Source organism: Platalea leucorodia (assembly GCF_965183815.1).
Source record: "Platalea leucorodia genome assembly, chromosome: 7".
NCBI lineage: Eukaryota > Metazoa > Chordata > Aves > Pelecaniformes > Threskiornithidae > Platalea > Platalea leucorodia.
In genome coordinates, this window is record NC_138829.1 from 45,351,456 (window position 1) to 45,371,195 (window position 19,740).

At 49.2% G+C, this 19,740-nt stretch overlaps 2 protein-coding genes across 5 annotated transcripts in view; one reads left to right on the plus strand and one right to left on the minus strand.

The window, feature by feature from the left end:
• CSTPP1 (centriolar satellite-associated tubulin polyglutamylase complex regulator 1) overlaps positions 1-7,749 on the plus strand; it is an 85,778-nt gene extending 78,029 nt beyond the window's left edge. The window contains exons 6-9 of the mRNA XM_082317352.1: positions 794-989; positions 2,592-2,701; positions 5,985-6,048; positions 6,579-7,749. Coding sequence (XP_082173478.1) covers positions 794-989; positions 2,592-2,701; positions 5,985-6,048; positions 6,579-6,759 — 551 coding nt within the window. The 3' untranslated portion in view covers positions 6,760-7,749. The remainder of the gene's footprint in view (positions 1-793; positions 990-2,591; positions 2,702-5,984; positions 6,049-6,578) is intronic.
• Positions 7,750-9,485: 1,736 nt separating this feature from the next.
• Positions 9,486-19,519, minus strand: ARFGAP2 (ARF GTPase activating protein 2). Of its 4 annotated transcripts, none has more exons than XM_082318198.1 (17): positions 18,712-19,519; positions 18,328-18,446; positions 17,316-17,388; positions 16,664-16,795; positions 16,498-16,578; positions 15,545-15,632; positions 14,811-14,867; positions 14,205-14,249; positions 13,037-13,089; positions 12,463-12,599; positions 11,796-11,927; positions 11,194-11,322; positions 10,985-11,113; positions 10,474-10,600; positions 10,266-10,356; positions 10,029-10,147; positions 9,486-9,604 (listed from the first exon to the last, which is right to left on the minus strand). In XM_082318198.1, the coding sequence occupies exons 1-17, from the start codon at positions 18,781-18,783 to the stop codon at positions 9,584-9,586; spliced, it is 1,605 nt and encodes a 534-aa protein (XP_082174324.1). In that variant the 5' UTR covers positions 18,784-19,519; the 3' UTR covers positions 9,486-9,583. The 4 variants fall into 4 exon arrangements, with proteins under 4 accessions (XP_082174324.1, XP_082174323.1, XP_082174326.1 ...); XM_082318197.1 differs by having other exon boundaries at positions 15,530-15,632; XM_082318200.1 differs by lacking the exon at positions 14,205-14,249.
• Positions 19,520-19,740: the final 221 nt, after the last annotated feature.

A 19,740-nucleotide genomic window follows, 5' to 3' on the forward strand; every position in this document is an offset into this window, starting at 1 on the left:
GACACTCAAACATCCCACCCCTGTCCCGTTCACCCAGGCACAATGCACACACGCAGCCTGTCATACGCTCTCCCACCAACCCACACACATGCAAACCACTCCAAATGGAATCTAGATTTGTAAACTGCTGACCACATCCATAAACAAACTTGTTTAAAATTAGACTCTTGCAGTAAACAGTGGGTAGTATGAGAAGCCTGGGGAGAGGCTTTTTGCCAACTCTAGCCCTGACCTGCCCTGGCCCTTCCTCTAGATCCCGTGTTATATTTACTTTGGAGCAGCACAGAGACAAGCTGGGATACAGCCTGGAGCCCTGACTAACTTGCTTCCTTTGCTCCTGTTGCAGTTCTGTATAGTTTGTTCCCAACTTGGATGAGTTCTTAGTCAGTGGCAAGAGACGGAGAAGGAAAACTTTTTAGACTTTGAAAATTGGTTTTGTGTTCGATGATAGCTTTCACGCTCTGCTGTTTTATCCATGTGCTAGCTAGCCTCTGTTCCCTTGAGAAGAATCTTGTTCAACAGAGTGAGTGGCCTTTCATAATCATCCCAGAGTGAGTGGCCTCTTCATAATCACCCTGACAGGGAGAAGCCAGCAACTTATATGGAAATGGCTGTTTCTGCTTGCATAATATCTGATCTGAACATGCAGGATGCCATAGTGTTGTGCTTATTTCCTGCTGGTGCTCTGTACAACACAGAGCAGGGAATGACAGTTTAATCCCAAGTCTGGTAGGTCAGGAGGATGCTTTGCTGATTACAGCCCTGAGTTTTAAGTTGCTTTCTGTTTTTTCAGAGTTCCTGGAAAGTGTGGCTACCATTTATCAAGATCTGCTGGCTGGTAAGAATCCAAATACTGTGATTGTGCCAACATCATCCTCTGGGCAACATCGGCAGCGCCAACTCCCAAATGACTGCAGCCCACTCGATGGGGTAGAGGCATCTCTCTTCTACCAGTGCCTAGAGTCCTTGTGTGACAGATCAAAATACAGGTACGAATGGGGTCCAAAACACAGATTTGAAGTCTGTGTCTCTGGAGACTCTTTGTAAGGTTGGAGCTGTGAAGAAATACAGGACTTTGAAGAAGCTGTAACTCCCAAATAGATCTCCTTGGAGAAGTATGAAGGGAGAGATCATAGCCAAACCACTTTAACCAAAGGGGAGAAACAATTTTGTGGACCTAAGAAACATGGGGTTTGAGCTGATTCTTGAAGTAATGGATTGATTTGGGTCTGTGCTTTCCTTCTCACTTCTGCATTGACACTTTCATCAAGGAGAGGTCCATCTACCATCATGAGTTAACTAGAGGAGATAAACAAGTGCAGTTGTGTTCTTGGGTGTTGAAGCATAGGAAAGGCACACTGGGGTGGATGGAGTTTGAGGCCTTAGTACCTAGACAAGATGACACTGCTAGTCTGTACCCGAGCCTGTGATGGAGCTGGTCTCCAGTTACAGACCCCAAGCACAAGGCTAGCCTTAGTTCAGCAGGGGATGGAGCAATACCAGACCTTATTATATAGCTTTGACAGACACTTTCTTCATAGTTTCTTGCAGATAGCGAGCGTATGCCCTGCTAAAAGGTCATGGGCTAGATCCACAAAAAGACTCAGGAGACAAGTTCCACCTGATTCCTGCTTTAGGTGCCTGAATCCTAATTTGTGATCCACAAAATTACTGCTGAACTGCTGTCCAGTCCTATAGATAGCTAAGCATGGGGATGCCGGGCTCTTTTGTTCTTTTAAATAACAAAAGCTCTACATTCCCTGTATGTCCTGAGAGCTTCAGATGGGAAGGATACTGTGAGCCCGTCTGGTAGGTGCGGCTCTGCACAGCACTGTGAGGGGAGCCATTCCCAGCCTTTCATCCAGTAACTCAACACTCAGCCAGGCTTTGGTAACCACCTTTGCCTGAGGGATCACCAGCCCACATCCACATCTCTCAGGGGTGCCACTACACCACAGACTCTTCAACACTTCCTCTTCATGAGGCAGTTGTATTTTGCATTAAATCCTTTAAGAAGTATTAGGCAAGAGCAAGAATCACTATGATGATATTGCTTAGAAGTCAGGGCCAGGGTTTAAGGTGAGTGTAGAAGAGGAGGACATGTCAATTTAGTCCCCACCTAAATACTGTTTTCTGACATATTTAGGCTATCATTGGAGAGGTTTTCCTGCCCCTAGGATGACTATCACTGATAAAAGGGTGATAACAATATAACAACCCTCATGAAAGATTATCATCTTCTAAAAGAAAGGATTTCCCAGCTGATTTTTGAAAGAATATACTAAGAGTTGGGATGTGTGTGCCTCTGAGTGAATCTAGGCTTTTCTCCCTGGCCTTGGAATGGAGACAGGTAAGACTGCTTTGACGGATGTACCCCACCTCAAACATCTTGCTTAGCAAATGAGGAGCAGGTGCAATGCTAAATAAGCAAGCTGGTGGCTATTTGTTTTAAACTGAGTCAGGGCAACTTGACAGTGTTAGAACAGGTAAAAGGGTTTATTTCTCCAGTTTGAGCTGGGTCTTGGGGAAAAAAAAAACCAACAGATGATAATTTAAAAGACAAGATGACCCCTTTGTCTCTCTTTTCCTAGCTGTCCACCTTCTGCTCTTGTGAAGGAAATGTTGAGTAGTGCACAGAGACTGACCTTCTATGGATTCCTTATGGCACTTGCAAAGGATCAGGGGATCAATAGAGCCCTAGGTAAGACTCCTGTGAGTGGTACAGCTCTAGATTTTCCGTCATTCTGCATTTCTGTGGAACTTCCTCTGTAATTATGCCCCAGATTTTACACTGTCAGGAAGAGAGTGAGGGAAAGTTTTTCATCTTTTTGTTGATGGGTTAAACTTTAAAAACATAACACTGTACCTTACTGTCTGCTTGACGCTGTGAAGCTTCTTCAAGGATAAAATTAGATATGAAATGCTGCTCTAAGAAAGACAGCAACGTTTTACCTCTTCAATAGCTGATCATTTTAGCAGAACTGTCGTTTTAACATGTTTGGCTGAAAAGGTTGGGCAGAGGTGGTCAGGAAACAAGTAAGGTGGCTGGCTGTTGTCGCCAGTACTGAATTGAAGTCCCATCCTATGTTTTAGTCCATCATTCTCCCACAGATTTTAAGCGACTGTTCTCGTCTACAAGAAAAGGAGGCACACCTAATGGGAAAACCTCTGCTGCCTCCTTGGCTCAAAGACTCGAAGCCCCGTCTTTCCCAGCTCTTCCCCATCTTCCCTCAAGGCAGTGTGATCTCGCTAGTATATTAATCTATGGCCTGCTGAAAATCTGGTGGTATCATAAAACACAAACTGCTACAAAATTCTGTACCAGACTGCTGTGGGAACCAGAGGGATTACCAAGCAGTATCTCACTGCTCATTTCCATGTTGTGCTGGTCAATATTGTTCCAGAGCAAGGAAGCAGTGTTGCATTGAGAAAGGACAGTATGTAATCCATACCTAATTCAGATTCACAATTCCATAATGCCCCCATATGCCTTGCTTGTGCTCTTCCTCCTCTTGCAAAGGGGAACAGAAATGGCTTTTTGTGTTTTACAAGGCTGTATCCAGGAGGTAGGTTTAAACGTGTGGAGGCCCAAACACTCATCTAATCATCTGGCCAGGAAGGGTAGGCTTTCTCTGTCTTTGGGTAGGTATCCTCTCCCTCTACTTCTAGGCTTGGGTGTCTGCCAGTCCTTATATTACAAAGACAAACCTCAGTGAAAAGGTGTACCTTGCCTGAGGGCTTGTTCTCTTGCACAGGTGTGTGTCATAGTAGAGTAAAAGTATCCCCTCCCTGGCTGAGCCCCTTCTTACAGCAAACCGTTTAAGCTACTAATGGTCCTCTGGGGCAGGGCTGCTTACCCAGCAACATGGAGATTATATATCAAAGGTGCATGAATGCAGCCCTGCAATCCCCTCTGCAAACAGGCTTAGGAAGCAGTGTATTCACTGGGGAAGGTGATGCCTGGATTGCACCAAGCAAAATCTTTTTTTTTTCTTTACCCTACGAAATCAACTTCTAGTCAAGTGCAAAGAAAACACATGAGCAGAAAAAAAAAAAACCCTGCCCACAGCTTCCATTGTGCCATCTACAAAGTGTATGGGTTTTCGTTTCTATTAATGTGGGCCCATCCCCTGGCCCTTTGCCAGCCTCCTGCCGAGGCCTCTCACAGAGGAGGGGCAGCAGCCACAAGTCTGACAGGTGCTAGCATTTGGGCAAGGAAAGGAGGATTCTTTTCCTGGTGTCTTTTAATCGCTCCTGAAGGGTGATTTCAACAGTCTTTGGTCTGTATGGGATCACAAGCTCCCCAAAGCCCTTCAGCAAGGGCAGTTTCAGGCAAAGGAGCTTTCAGTCAGGATGCCTGCCTTCTCTCTGGTCTCACAAAGCCAGTACCCACCCTTGGGGAACAGCGGTAGGGATTAGAGCGGCTCAGTCAGGCTGGGGCAGTGCCGATGAGTTTGTCAGGCAGACTGGAATCTGCAGCCTAACTAACTCCCGTGTCAGTGTTGATTCGTGAATCCTTTAAGTGTTATTTATTGACTCTCCCAAGTAATTCTTGTGCCCTAGAGACCTCACTGTGCATTCTGCAAATGCAGAAACAAGTTAAGCTTTAGCTGTGTATTCTTTTAATTGGGCCCATGAAAGAGAGCAGGCTGGGGCACTTCACCAGACCTCCGGACACTCTGTGTTGCAGTGCCAGGCTTTCCTGTTCATTTGCAGAAGGGGAAGACCAGAACTGGAAGAAGTAGGGGAGTCATTTCTGGTCTAATCTGGTTCTAATTTTTAGGCACTCATTGCTACGTTTTTGATGATTGCTGCCAGCTTGCTCTCCAGCCCCTCCTTCAACACCAAAGTGCCAGGACCAGAAACCAGATTTGTGTCCCCACAGGGCAATACAAAGCCCCTTCCCAAAGGTACTGAGTGTAGCACCCAGGGCTCCTGAAAAACAAGAGTGTTCCTCACTGGACTGTTGGTACAGATTACCAAGCGTATTTTTTCTGGTGTGCCACTACACTATTCATGCTGTGGCAGGCAATTCCTGTCATCTCTGTGCTGGCTGATCACACCCTCCCATGATCTCTGTACAAGGTGGAGTTTGTTACAGAATTGGGAAGGAGGGGTTTCCTAAGAGTCCCATCTTCCTTTCTGGGCTCTTCCTGAGGTGCCAGTGTCCTTTCACAGAATGGCAAGGATGATCAACCAGCTCTTCCAGTCCTGAACTACACCATGTCCTTCATCCTAAATAGGGTTTCAAATGTGAAAAGGAGCATGCTGACCTTATCCTGAGAGAGGATACCCGATTACTGGCCCAGCCTTTCACTCTCTCACCCAGACAGCAAGCAACGCTAGAGCACAGTCCATTCACACTTACTCCTGTAGATTTAATGTGCACCAGAGTCAGGCCTGACTTTCCTGAATTGCAAGGAAAGCAATAGTCTTATATCTGTGGAGTGTTTTGATCCCCAAGCTCAGCGCACCACAAGAAAGGCAGGTGGCACAGAAGTATACATCTCCCTGGGTGGTATAGCGCATGCTTCAAGCTGTGGCACAGACAACAACGTATCTATCTATTGCTCTGATAGGATCTGGGACTGGTGACAATATAGGGCAATGAGCAGAGGCCCAAGGTTGACAGACTGTCATCTCTCTGACTGTCAATACTCAGTAGTTTTGTATAGTGAATGGAAACTGCCAATCCTTAGGGCTCTTCAAGTTCTCTGAGAGGTGAGACTACTGAGAGTGCTTCCCATTTAGTCTGAGCTCAGCTACAGCCTGTGTGAAGGATACAGAATATGGTTTATCATTCTTTATCATCTGTCCATGATCCTCAACATTCAGTGTCCATTTCTCTGATAGGTATAAGGAAGAGTCTTCTCTGTCTTGCAGGACAGATTTTTGGATGCTGCTATGGCTTGAGCACTTTTCTTTCTTTAAGAATGAATAGCCTAACTCTGCTCTGACACTTTCCTTTTTGTTCTTTTTCCCAGGGGCTTTGCCAGATAAAGGAGACTTGTTTCTGGACCCTGCCATGGATCAGGAACTCGAGAAACTGTAAGTGGAGTTGCTTAAAGTGGGAGGTAAAGCAACAGATTAAAGGTAGCGTGCTAAGGAAAGCTTTAGTAAAGAACTGTCCCTATTCCTTTGCTCTACTATAAAACAACAGAGGAGCTAACAGAGCAGCCTGAGCAGAGAGGGCCCCTTTCTTTGGGGTGCCTTGGTGCAGCTAACAAAATCTTTAGAAAAGGCTTTAGAAACAGAGGGGGAAAGTGTGCCTCAAAGAGGGATCTAGAGGAAGCAGCAGTCTCTAATGAACAGGGGAATTTTGTTTGGATGGTGAAAACTAGGAGTGCTGGAGGACACAGGCTCAGCCCAGAAGAAAGATCTGTTTAAACAGGAAGAAAGATTCACACAGCGAGTCTGGTAGGTACTAGTGCAAGGCGTTCCCCTTCTGTGCCATGAACATCTTTCCATCCCTGTGCTAGTTGTGAGTAAGTCCTCCTCCCAGGTTCACTCCAAAACTGCTACAGTAAAGGTTGGAGATGACAAGTTAGGCTGCCTAGCATTTGTCTTTTCTCTTTCAGGGTAGCTCAGGTTTCAGGGCTTTCCGTCTCTGGTCCCACCAGTTCCAGCGGGGATGCAGCTAATTTGCCTGTCCGTAACTCACCCAGGATTAACTCTCCCTGGAAACCTCTACACCATCGGCGAAAAATAGATGCTGAGAGTGAAGGCTCCAATGAAGAGACAGACTCCTCTGAAAACTGAAGGTTGCAAGGGTGGGCACCATTCCCATCTTGGGTTTCTCCAGAACCCACTGGAGGAACAGCACCTCCTCCCAGAGCATCTGCTGTGATGGTGGGTTCTGTCCACATCACCAGTGTGTGTGCAGCTGTGCCAGTCCCCATTGCCAGGTCCACCCGTCTCTTCCCAGAAGAACTCTGCCTTTTGTCTAGCTCCAAATTGGTGCAGGAATAGCTCCTCTGCAGAAGCTATTTCCAGCTGCAGAGTTATGCTACCCTCTGCTGGCAGGCAAGACAAACCAGCAGACGCTAGCTCTGCCTGCACTTTGAAATAGCCGGGTGTTCTCTCACCGGGGCTCCCCCTCACAGTTCAGCAGCTGCTGGAGCAGTGGGAGTGCTAGTGCAGGCCGCTTGCCAGCGTTTTGTTGTGTAACTGTGTTCAGACTTGGCCTAGACAATAGAGTGGTTAAATTGCCAGCGGCAGCTCTGCACTTGTGCTCCATTATAATTATTCCCAGTAAAGCTGCACCTGCATATGATCAAAGGTAGAGAAATTCCTGAAGTTCCTAGAAAAGAAGGGCTTGGGTATTGCCATGCCACCTGTCTCTGCTTCCTCCTCCACGTGTCCAAGAGTTGCCAAAGCAAATATAGCAAATAAGCTAGATTGCAGTAAGTACTGCATGGTGCTGTCTGGCTCCTCTGCTGTACTGAGTTCCCTTCTGTGAGGCCTCCCACTGCCTCCAACAGCATATTAAGGTCATTTGGAAAAGCAAGCTTTGGAGGGGAGAGAGAGAGAAGTCATCTTTAAATTCCTTGCCCACAGGTGCTGTGCCTTGCAAACATATAGAGTATCATCTGCTGGGGTTGGGTGGGCAGAAGCACTAGGAGAGGAGTTATAAAATGAGTCCCGGGTATTTTTTTGTAAATGTTGGCATTATAGCATCATAGTGTAGCCTTTAGAACTAGAAAAAGAAATAGCATTGCATTGTGTTAATGGTAACTAACTCGGCAGTTTGGCCACCACACCCCCGAAGGCTTTGTCTAGCCCGGCTCCTGTGCCTCAGCTTGCACAGACCAATTGTTTCCTGGGGAACTTAAGTTTCTCTTGATTCTTTGGGAGCCTCCCTGTTCATCAAATGCTGCAGCGGGCACTAGGAGCTGGTAACCCAAAGCTTATAGCAGCCTTAAGCTGAGTGGATTCAACACATGCTGGAGCTATTTTAAGGCTAATCCCGTAACTACTGCCGAGTCTGTACCACAGCCCCACCTGGGGAGGTATTGGGAGGGGTTATTTATTTATTGTAAGTTATTTATTGAACGTGCTCGCTAACTGCGCTTTCTCTCCCAGCCATCAGCGAGTGCCTGCGACAGCCCGGCAATAAAGCACGCTGCCTAAGGCCACTGCTGCCTCGGGGTCTTCTGGGCTGCCCTGGCCCCTCCTCGGGGCGCTGCCGGGGTAGGGCCCGGGGGGACGGGAGCAGCGCGGGGCGGCGGCGGTAGTCGGGGGCCCCGGCCGCCTTTCGAGGGGCCCCGCCAGACCCCGCCTCGGCCGGGGAAGGCGACGGCGCCAGCCCCGAGCGCCGGGGCGTCCCCGGGCCGCGCCTGAGCGGGGGCAGCCCGGGCTCCCCCCTCCCGCCCGGGCACCGCTTGCGGCCCCGCGCCCGGACCCACGGCGCAGGCGCGCTCGCCCGGCCTTCCCGCCTCCCGCCCCCTCCGAGCCCCGGCTCCCCCGCGGGTTCCGTTACGGTGCAACCGCGCCGCAGCACCGGCGGGAAAGGCACAGGAAGGCCCGACCTCACCCCCCCTCCCGCCCCCCCGCAGCGGCAGAGTAACCCTTCCCCTCCCGCCCCCAGCCCTTCAGGTACCACAGCTTCAGAGGCGAGGCCCATGCAAGCCTGTTAACAGCCCCAGAGAGAGGGCTGCTGACAGAAACTTCAGAACAAACAGCCCCAGCCTATCTTTTTCCTAATAGTTAATGTGTAACTAGCCCCTTTCCCCCCCCTTTTTCTTAGTACCCAGTCCTCAACACCACAGTCCAAGGAAGAGAAAAACATGCTCTTGTTAAAACCAGAGTCAGGAGCAGAGAGCCAAGATGAACAGGACTAAAATGTCAGTCCTCACTCACTGCTGCGCTTCAGAAGTTCACCCCATGGCAAAGTCAGAGGTTTGGGACTTTGACCTCAGTCCAAAGCTGGGCAACAAAATAACCAGGGATACAGTAAATATCTTTACAGTATTTCTTTACCTGGGCCTTTTTGGTGATGATGTAATTAGAAGCTAAAAAAATAATCTTCGCTTTGATTTTTTTCTCCTGCACCAATATATGCTGGTTTACAAGACAGTAAAAAAGATTATCCCATGGTAAAAGTCAGACCCTGCAAATACAGAGGACTCCACAGCACCATGGATCGGGAGCACAGAGCAGAACAAAAAAACCAGTCATGTCCGCGGGAACCAGGTAACACGATGTTCAGAAAAATAGCATTCCCCTTTCCTCTATCACTTGGTGAGCTAAGGTATGGGCCAAGAAGGACAGGAGCACTGATGAGGGCAGCCCAGGATTTCCTGTCATATCTTTTACAGCAGTGAGGTTAATCCTGTAAGAAGGCCTGTCTCCACTGGCTAGTAGATAGCAGTGGCTATGAGGGCACATTGAATTTTAATAGAGTGGAATCCAGAGATATTTGGAAAGCATCCTGGGCACAGCCATGTCCTGACCCCCTCTGCTTACCTTCTCCCCTCCCCACCCACCCCAGACAAACTTAAGACAATCCTGCAGAGTTTACTCCAGGCAAAGGCGGCATCAGTGCCTCTTGCTGGCTTCCCTGTGAGTTGCAGTCCCTGGGTCATCAATATGAGCCATAACGATCCTGGGGAGGAAACAACCGAGACACCATGCTACAACACTTCATGCAAACTCAAGTCAGATAACAAGGTCTTGGGGTGTTTGGGATTAGAATGCTGCGTGAGGTTACCTACACAGGACACTATGCAAAGGCAGGAAATAAAATGGCCTTAACTTTTTAAGTTCTGCCTGAGATTTGCGGGAAAAGGCCTGTCTGACATAACAAGGTGTCCCGTCCAGCAGGAGAGTAAGGTTGGCCAAGTAGAGTTCACTGGCCACTTGGAATTGCTCAGCTATTGTAGCAGTCATCAGCTACAAAAGACAGGTCTCTACCTGGGACTTTCCACATAATTTGAGAAGACAATGATAATTCCGGCAGAAGCCGCAATATGGTGAAAGTCCTTGAGCATGATGATAGCCTGTCTGAAGGTGCCACAGTGTAACCTCACCTGGAGGGAGTTCATCACCCCATTGGCTAGGACAGCCATCTTGCCAGCAACTGATTTCACTCCTTGCTTGAACTGTGCAATGTCAGCTGCAGGCAGGACATTTCCAATTGACACGCCACCTACGAGAACCAGCAGGAGTTAGCCTGGAGTCCCCCAGCTCCAGAGAGCACCCTGACCCTCTCCAGTCTCGGTCCTCCAAAGCTGCCCCCTTCCTCAGCCTGCCGAGCACCAACAAACCTGAGTGCGCATTCTCAGCCTCTCCAAACAGGTCCGCAGAGCTGATGGCACTGCTGCCCGAGAGCTGCTGCAGTCGGGACCTGGCTTCATACTGCAGCAGAAAACAAAACAAAACGGTTATAAAGGAAGGGAACAAAGCAGGACCTGAGCAAACAGGACAAGATGAAGCCAGAGCTGTACCAGCTTAAGCACTGCAGAATGCATCTACCTCAGCATCTGCCTCCCGCCCGAAGAACATATCTGAAGAGATGGCTTTAGCCCCTGCAAATTTCTGCCGAGCTTCATTGGATTCCACAACTGATGTCCTGTTCTCTGTCTCCCGCCTACTGGGGGGCCTGAGGAAACCAGAGAGGAGACATCTCAGCTTAAGCTCACCAACACCGTAAAGAAAGAGGCTTCTCTCTCAGACCTCATCTGATCAACGGAAAGCAACAAATCCTCACGTGCTAGCTACAGTCAGGGTTCTCCCCTCCCCACCTCAGGACAGCCAGCACTTGATGACGATAAAGGCTGTATCAAACTTAGGGACACCACAGGCAAAGAAGTGCCCAAGCCTCTTTCACTGGAGGCCCTTTTTTCTTGGGCTTGTCCATGCAAGTTATCTTCTGCAGCACAGGGCTCCTGTCATAACACAGCAGCATCCTCTGCCCACAGCTCCTAGACCTATCCCTTTGTCCTACACACAAGGAAGGTACAGTAGCAGTGGCAGGCACTTTTACCTCTCTGAAACTGGCCGAATACTGGAAATGGTCACCTCGGGTTCCTCCTCTTTGTCCATACCCCATGAAGAGTCCGTTTCCCATTGTGAGCCAAATGCATCTTCGAATGAGAAGGGACTATATTTGTACCTAGGTACCAAAAATAGGTAATTTAGGCCAGATGTTAAATTCAGGAATAAGCCAAAGACCACACTGAAGCTAAGTCTTACTTGGGGGGTCCAGCTGTGAAGCCTCCAGCATCTTCAAACAAGTCCAATTGGGAGCGGGAAGATTTTGCAGCCAGCGGCGTCTCTTGCTCAATTACTTGCATCTCAGACATCACCGAGTGTGAAACAGAACTAGCACAACAAACAGGCAGTCAGGGCAGTCCAGGCCCTACAACCAGTCTGCCTCAAAACTGAATCTGGCCTTCACAGGCAGGGCAGGTGCCACAAGTCTCGAGGGAGAGTTGTAGGATGCCAGCCCCCTTCACCACTTATCTAGCTTATCCTGACTCCTGCAGAAGTCTTGAGCTACTTTCTTAAGGGAAGTATTCTGCAGGGGGGCATCTGGCAAGCAGCAGGGCTCTAGGGCTGGACACTGACAGGCCGCACACATCTTTGGAAAAGCTCAAATGAGAACCAGAACCTGTGAACAGAGTGCTCATTCCTTCTGGGGCCTGAAGCATTTTTAGACATAGTCCAGCATATGAGCACTTTAAATCAGCTCCTTATCTGTTACAAGAGCAGCAAGCTCCTGCCTTCAGGAAACTTTTCCAGAGCAGGATGCTTCCAAGGCACCTGTCTGTCCTATGCCATCCACAGCCAAGTACCTTCTGGACACCAAGCCCATGCCCAGCCTCTCTGCTTGTTCACGCTTCTTCCCTTCAAGGTTCTGAAGTTTCTTCTCTTCCTTCTTCCGATCGAGCTGCAGTTCCTGATAAGCTAGTCGCATTGAGGTGACTCTAAAGGAAAGAGCTATGGTGGGTACCAGCTCGTTACCCTCCCCCCCAGCCCATGCTGTGGAGGGGCAAGGGGGAGAGTAACCCTAACAACCCATCAAAACATCCATTTCCACAACAGCTCTGCCAAAAATCCTTGCACAGAAGCTACTGCTTGTCTTCCCATCTCACCTCCACTGGGATTCAACTATCTTTTGGCTAACCATGATTTCCCTGCTGTAAGCATTGGCCCATGCCCCACAAGAGAATGCCCCATCCAGTTCAGCCTTTGCCTTTTTCAGTCCTGTCCAAAGGTCAACAGAAACACAAAATACTTCCATATCTGCTCCTTAAACTCTTCCAGGGATGCTAATTTGAATAAAATATGGCAGTATAACTTGTGTCCTGCTGTAAGGGCCATATTGGCTTATAGCTACTGCTCATCCTATCGTGCTGCACGTTCTGTACTCACATTAGGTCGTCCTAGGGTGAACAGCATTAACCCCGTATTACTTCTGCCCTACATATGCAAGGTATTCAGCCCAAACAGGGCACTTACATGGACTCCTCAGCTTGTTTCCTGGATTCCACTGCCTGCTGCTCCCTCAGCTGCTCTGCCACCTGGGCTTGCCGCTCAATCTCATTGAAGCTCTGGCTGCTCACTTTCTGGGCTCCAAGACCTTTTTTTGCACCCAACTTGAAAAACAAAACCAAAAACAATGCAATTTCTTCACCCTAGATTGTTCATTGTAGAAGAAAACCAGAATCCTACTCCTTGCTGCACTGATCAGGCCTTCAGTCTCCAGGTGTAGTCACAACCTATAGACCCAACAGAGCTTGCAACAGAGTATGAAAGAACACCCAAGAGTTAACCCACCAGTGGCCAGTGCTAAGAGATCAGCCGCATCACTTCAGACCACAACAAGTAATAGTCCAAAACCTAATTGTTTTAGTCCATTAATAGACAAGCTATCTTTCAAAATAAGCAGTGATATAATCAAAGCTCTCCCTCCCCCAAATGGATATCTCGGTACGCAGCTTCGTTAAGGGCAGAAAGCAAGGGCCAGGGAAAGGACGACAGTAATACGAGACATGCTTTACCTCCTCTCCATAAAGCAAGAGCTCAGACATACCCCTTTCTTGGCAGCTCCTGGCTTCTTCTTTCCAATGAGGGAGGATTTAAGTTCTGCAAGAGAAGGGAAGCAGCAAATAAGCAGAAGTGAATTAATTAAGAAGCCAGAATTAGTCAGCAACCCACACAAACATCCACCACAGTCCAGCTGCTACAGAGTCCAGGGCACACCATGCAGCTTCACGTCAGAAGCCTGGGTGACTTCACCCAGCCAAGAAAGATGCGCTTAGAAGCTCCACAATTGCAGGCTCAGGCTGGTGGCCTAGAGAAGCATGTCCACTGCTGGGGAAACTTGTAAGTAAATGAAGACCATTGACTAGCTCTTCCAAGTGTCATGCAGTTGGTGACCCTGCCCAGTAAGGATCAGGGTAGCTCAAGACAGACTAGGTTTATTCCATACATAAATCCAACAAAATGCAGCTTCAGAGCCATATGAAGGTCAGCACCTCACTAATGCCTTAGGGACAAAGAAGCAAGAACCCTAAGTCATGTTTACATGAACAGACCAATGACAAAATAGACCTAAAGTGCAGCGAGCTGTAAAAGCAACAGGTTCCCCAACACCTCGCACCAGGAACCTGTCACTCTGAGGGCATGAAGCATGCCACACTTGTAAAACCAGCCAAGGTCCAGCCAAGCAGCAGATGCCTGGGGAAAAGTGTAAGGACAAAGCAAACAGAGAGGGACTGCCCAGGACATTTTCCCAGCTCCCAACATGTAGCTCAAAAATTTTTTATCACCCCTGTTGGGCTTTTCTTCCACAGAAGCGTCTCCTTACTTTCTACACCCACATGACTTTTGTCAACCCATACTTTAGATCATTCTTGACAGCCTTTCCTGTATCTTTTCTAGTCTTACTGTAAGTTTTTGAAATAGGGGCATTCAAAACATTCAGACTATCTAAGACTGTTTTCAGCTTGCCGTTCCTAACATTTGATTTGGGGTTGCTTGGCTTTTTTTTATTAATGTCAGGAAACATTTAAACAGAAATGACAATAAAATCCCTTTCCAGAAAAGTAATAGTGGGTTTAGATCCCAATACGGTATATGTAAGCTTTGGCTCACTCTCTCCCTCCAAGCACAGGAAGCTAAAGTTGAAGGCAGAATCACAGAGGGGGCAAGCAGAGTTGTCACAAGCAGCCAGCGCAGGCCAGCTGTTAGCCAGTTACCTCTGGCGGGAGCAGGCCCTTGTGTTGATAGATACATGGACATGTCTGAGGAAGAGACATAAAATATGGGGAATGAACAAGACACTTGAGGACACAGGCTTTCCACCCAGGATGAACCCACTGTGGGCTAGGAGCACACTCTCAATAAGGAAAGAAGTTCCAGCCAGATGCTCTGTGTGCAGCCGGGATAGAAATGGCAGGGGAGAATCAGATACAAATCCCTATCACTCTGGAAGCTAGAAATTAATTTGCCTCCAAAGGTTCTGGGGGGAAAAAAAAAAAAACAAACCAAAAAACAAATACCACAGCCACGTGGCCTTGATCAGCCAAGTTCTAGATATGCATATGCCAAGTTTTGTCCAAAGCTCAAAAAATGGAAACAAGGTTTTGGGAAGGTGACAGCTTTGAACTTGATCATCAAAAGGAGGAGGAAACCTCCAGTAAACTGTGGCTTGGTTTTGGGGTTCAGGGAGGTCCTCGGTACTGGCTCCACAGGAAGATAAGCTCCTTTAGACATTCTGAAAATTGGCTCATCAGTTCCAGCTCCACTGAGCTTACTACTGAACAGCAAGTGTAAGAGCATGACTGATGAAGAGTCTTACTTACCTAGAGGAGCTTTAGGAGATGTGCTCAACAAGTCAATAGATGGGCCTTGGCTGGAATCTGTGGGCACAAAACCAGAAAACATTCAGCAGACTGATTCTCAACCCTTCTTTTCAGTGTGCTCACAGTTCCACTGTATCTCTTCTACCTCCTCTGCCCTTCCTCCTCTTCCCCCAAACAAGTTACAGTTTGAAATGTGCACTTTCCCAAACACAACAAGTTTACATCTCCACAGAGCAAGTTGTTCCCTCTGGAGTTTTCTTAACACATTAAAAGAAAGCAAACGCTCCGCAGGGGAATACACAAAGCTGTTTCAAATTACAGCTACGCCCCCAGATTCTTGGTTTCCTTGTCATTCACCCCAGAAACAGTTTTTTGCTCTATATTCATATGTCATTTCCAGACCCATCAAATGCAAGGGACAGAGAAGAGCGTTTGGACAAATAATTATGTCTGGAAGCAGGGAAACAGGGCAGCTAATCCCCAAAACAGTTTTGTGTGCATTTCAGGAAAAGCGGAGAACTGATCCCAAACACAGCAGTGTTTTTAGAAGTCTCCACTAATTTAACTGAACGTCATAGAGTGCACAAAGCTTCCACTCCTTCAAGCCTGAACCAAAGGAAGAGCTCAGCCCTTCCAGCTGCGGTACAGAAGTGTATTCTCCCGGAAATGAAGTCAGATTCTTGTAAAAATTATTCTCACACAAAAAGTCTCTCACTCACTCGACACTTCACTGCCTTCTGATGACTTCGCTGCTTTTTCCACCTCTAGGGAAGACTGTGCAGGATTCTGGCTGCCATCTGCTACATCCCAGGTACTGGAAGACTGCAAGGAGATGCTCATTCCAGTGATTTGCAGAAGATGAATGAACTGAACAATCCTGAACTTACTTTAGGTTTAGTGACCTGTGTTCAGTTTTAGGCCAAAGGAAACGTGTTCCAAACTCCAGACTATGCCTTCATTGAAGATAAGATAACATATGGACAAGTCCACATTCCCTTAGCAGGGACAAAAATTGAAAAACAAAACAAAAAAACAAAAACAACCAAAACCCAAAAACCCAGAAGCTAAGCTGAGTGGAAGGCCAGGAGGAAAGACAGCGTCACTCAACAGTAGTATCAGAGCTGGCTACCACAAGGACTTCCCAGGTTAAGGAGATGAGCTTAAACCTGGGACAAAGTGTGAATGAGTTTCCCTGGAAAAAAATAAATCTCGGCTTCCACTACCTTTATTGCCATACAGCCAATTCTCACGTTACTCTATTCACTCGAGAAAGTCCACCTAGCACTGTGCAAACAGTTGCCCAAATCCACTTTACCAGGGTCTATGCACTGGAAAGCTGACTAAACCAGAAGTTCAAAGTAATAGCCAGTTCTCGCTCTAACTGTACAAAGAGACTAAGCCTTAACGCAGTACACAAAGTATTTTCCAGGCAGTAGCTGGTAGCCCTGAGTATTCCTTGAAGATAAAGATGGTCTCGAAAACAAAGGACATGGATATTACAGGCCCCATGAGGGATTGTTTAGATCTGCGACTATGTCCCAGGCTGATGACTGAGTCTTAGTTCTTCCATGTTACTACTGAATGAGTATACAACAGAGTCCTTCCAAGCTAAGCAGGACTGCTCCTGGCTGAACAGCTGGCTCTCTGAGAGCTGTTAAGGCTGTCTGATTTAGATAGTTCTTCTCACCTGTGTGTGCTCCATGAAGAAATCAGCATCGCTCTTGTCAGGGGAGTGCCCAGGGGCTCCACTCAGTCCATCTATAAGCAGCTGAAGAGAGAAGAGGGGAAAAAAAGAAGGTATGCTACAAGGCTCAGCATCCAGCATCTAACGGTACAGTGCTGCTCAGACTTACATCAGTGCCATACTTGGCCATGGCAGCACTTGCCAGCTGCCGGATCTTCTCCCTGTACATCTGGGCAGCTCGACTATTATACTTAGCATTGGCATCTGTGGTAGTACAGCCGTGCTGGCGGAAGAAAGCAGTCTGAAAAGAGAAGAACATTCAGTCTCCTGACTGCTAGATCATACTCAAGTAAGCATTAAACATAAACTCAACAGAAAAAGGAAGCTTCCCAGAGACAGGGGATGATGTACTGAGCACACACTACGAACCAGCCATTCATTGATCAGCTTGCTCCAAGACGTCTCACTCCAGGCCCCAGAGGCCTAACAAAACCATCCCTGTCCTCCACAGGAGGATGCTTCTGAGTCACAATGCTGAGCATGAGCTTTCAAACTAATCAGCATTACTAACTCTTTTCATTTAAGAGGACTACACCCCTCATTTAAATGAGATGTAAAGGAATGACAGATCTGCGCGTCAGAGAAGAATGCATTCAAAGGTCACAGTCTGACTTCCAAGCACGCCTGACAAACACCTCCCCTCATTACACATTTCAGATGAGGCTGGTACTGAGAAAGCCACACAAAGGAAAGGGACAAGAAACAGAGAATGTGGATTAGCAAGAGGGAAAGCAAGCAAAATGCCTACAGAGGCTCCTCACCGCGTTGGCATTGCTGCCCACTTGCATACACCTCAGCTGGAACCAGTTCCAGTTAGAATCCAACTCTGTGGACCTGTGTGAGAACCAATTATTTCTATTAATACTGTGCAGGCATACCAAATGCAAAAGCAAGCTCTGAGCTAGAACAGTCAGATATCCCACTATTATCCCAGGGTATAGGAGGCAAAGGGGGAAAGAACATCTTGGTAACTTCTTTGCTGCCATAAGAAATTAATTTGAACTTTTAAAGTAAGGAAAAGCTTCAGCTTCACACCAAATAACAGTGTCCAAATTTAGAGGACCTCTCACTTGTATTGCCTGTTAAGAGGGCAGAGCTTAAGCTAGGAAAGCACAGCCAACAACTTCCATTCTACATGTCATCTCACCACTACACGAGACTCATATTTAGTCCATCCCAGATTAGGCCAGCACACATGACAAAGCAACTGAGAAAACAACCAAGGTGTTTCAACTAGGTGACGGAGTATGTCTCATACCAGTTACTCAGCTTATCTCTGAATAAGTAAAGGTCACAGCTCTGTTACTTAAAACACTAACTTTTATGAAAATGAGAACAGTAGGCTGAAAATTCAACACCATCTTCCCCACTAGGTTAATACAGAAAAGCTTAAATAATATTCTTGGTTTTGCCTTGCTCAGCATTACAAGAAAGAGTTCCATATTGCTGCTCTACTGGCAAGACCACACTCTCCTCTCAGCTTCTGCAATTCGGAGTCCAGACAGCGTTTCTACAAGGTTAGCGAAAGTAAGACACCGACGTTCCACCGAGGTGCTTTGGAAACTCCACCTCGGAAGGGCTGAGCGACCTAAAACCTCCAGCGAGCAATCCACATGAAACCCGAAGCGATCGCTCCGTGGCAACGCTTCTCTCCAACCGGCTCCCTGCGTGTTCCCGCACCGAGGAGGCGCGGCTGCTCCAGGCCTGCCCGGCGGTCACCCAGGCGCCGGGGCTCCCCCCTCCCCGCCGCGCAAGCCGCCGGGCCCCACGCACCTGATGAAGCTGAGGTGCACGCCCAGGGACCTGTGGACGCCGGAGCAGTCGATGCATAGGAAGACCCCGTAGGTGATGCTGGCCCAGCTCGGGTTCTTGGCGCCGCAGTCGAAGCACGACTAAAGCGAAGGCAGAGCGACGGCCGGGCTGAGGCGGGGCCTTCGGCCGCTCTGCCGCTCCTCCGCCCCCCGCCGCAACCCGGGAGCTCCGCGGCCCGACGGCTCTCCCCGGGCCCTCCCCGCGCCCCAGGAGCCCCCTACCCGGCCGCCCCGCCGCCGCAGCGCGGCCCGGAGCCCACCGGGGCCTGGCCCGAGCCCAGGCCGCGGCCGCAGGGGAGCAGCCCGGCTCGGAAGGGCGGGAGGCCGCCCGGCGTCGCCCCGCTACCTTGTTCGCCGGCGCTGCCCGGAGCCGCTTGAAGAGAGTCTGGATCTCCGTCTTGCTCGGCTCCGCCGCCATGATCTCTCCTTCCCAGACGCCACTGCGGCGACGGGTGCCGGCCGGGCCCAATCGGCGCAGCGGTCGGGCCGCAGTACGGGTGCCGCCTCAGGCCACACCGGCCCGCGGACGGGTCCCCGCGGGGGTCGGCCCCTACCTGCCCCGCCGCCATGACGGCGGGGGCGCGGGGCCGCTCCGCCGTTAACCGCTCCAACCGCCACACCCGGCGGGGCTGCCCGCCGGGAGGGGGGCCGGGAGTCCCCACCTTCCCCGGGCTCAGGGGCGGCCCCGGCGCCTAGGGTGGGCGTTTCGGGTCAGGGCCCCTCCTCGGCACCCTGCGCTAGCCCCGCCATCACCCACCCCCTCCGCTGCTCCGGCCTGCCGGCCCCGCCGCTTCTCGAGTTTCACGGCGTCGTCCTCCGCAAACCGCTTTCTGAGCCTAAACATGAACGGGGACGTTTCCACGCCCGAGACCCCCGTCAGCTCTGGCTGTGCACGCTCCCTCAGCCCCCTCACGACGCAGGCAGGCGGCAGCGGCGCTCCCGGGGCGCGTTACTGACTCTGCCCTTCTTCTTGGGGGGGCCTCTGCGGCCCTACTCTATTCTCTGTAGAACAGCAGGGAGGCAATGCCTGCCTGGGGTCGGCTGCTACCTGAGAAAAAGCTCAGATGAGCGCTTACAGGCGTCACCTGCTGCAGCAGCTGGACCTCAGGACACCGGGCCTGGTAGACGCGCACAAATGAACAGACTCGGAAATTATTTAGTCAGCTGGAGACTTCTCAAGAGCAGCAAGCAGCACTGCTTAATCCTGTGCAGTAATCAAGGTAGGAAACTTGTTACTTCAGACCAAAGATGGTGTCAAGGCCTTAAAATGCTATATTACCTGCTTGGAAGCAGGAGGGAATGGACTAGAAAGTCATTCAGTTATAATGCAAGAAAAATAGGAAGAGATATGGTTGTGCTTTGAACTAAAAGTCAA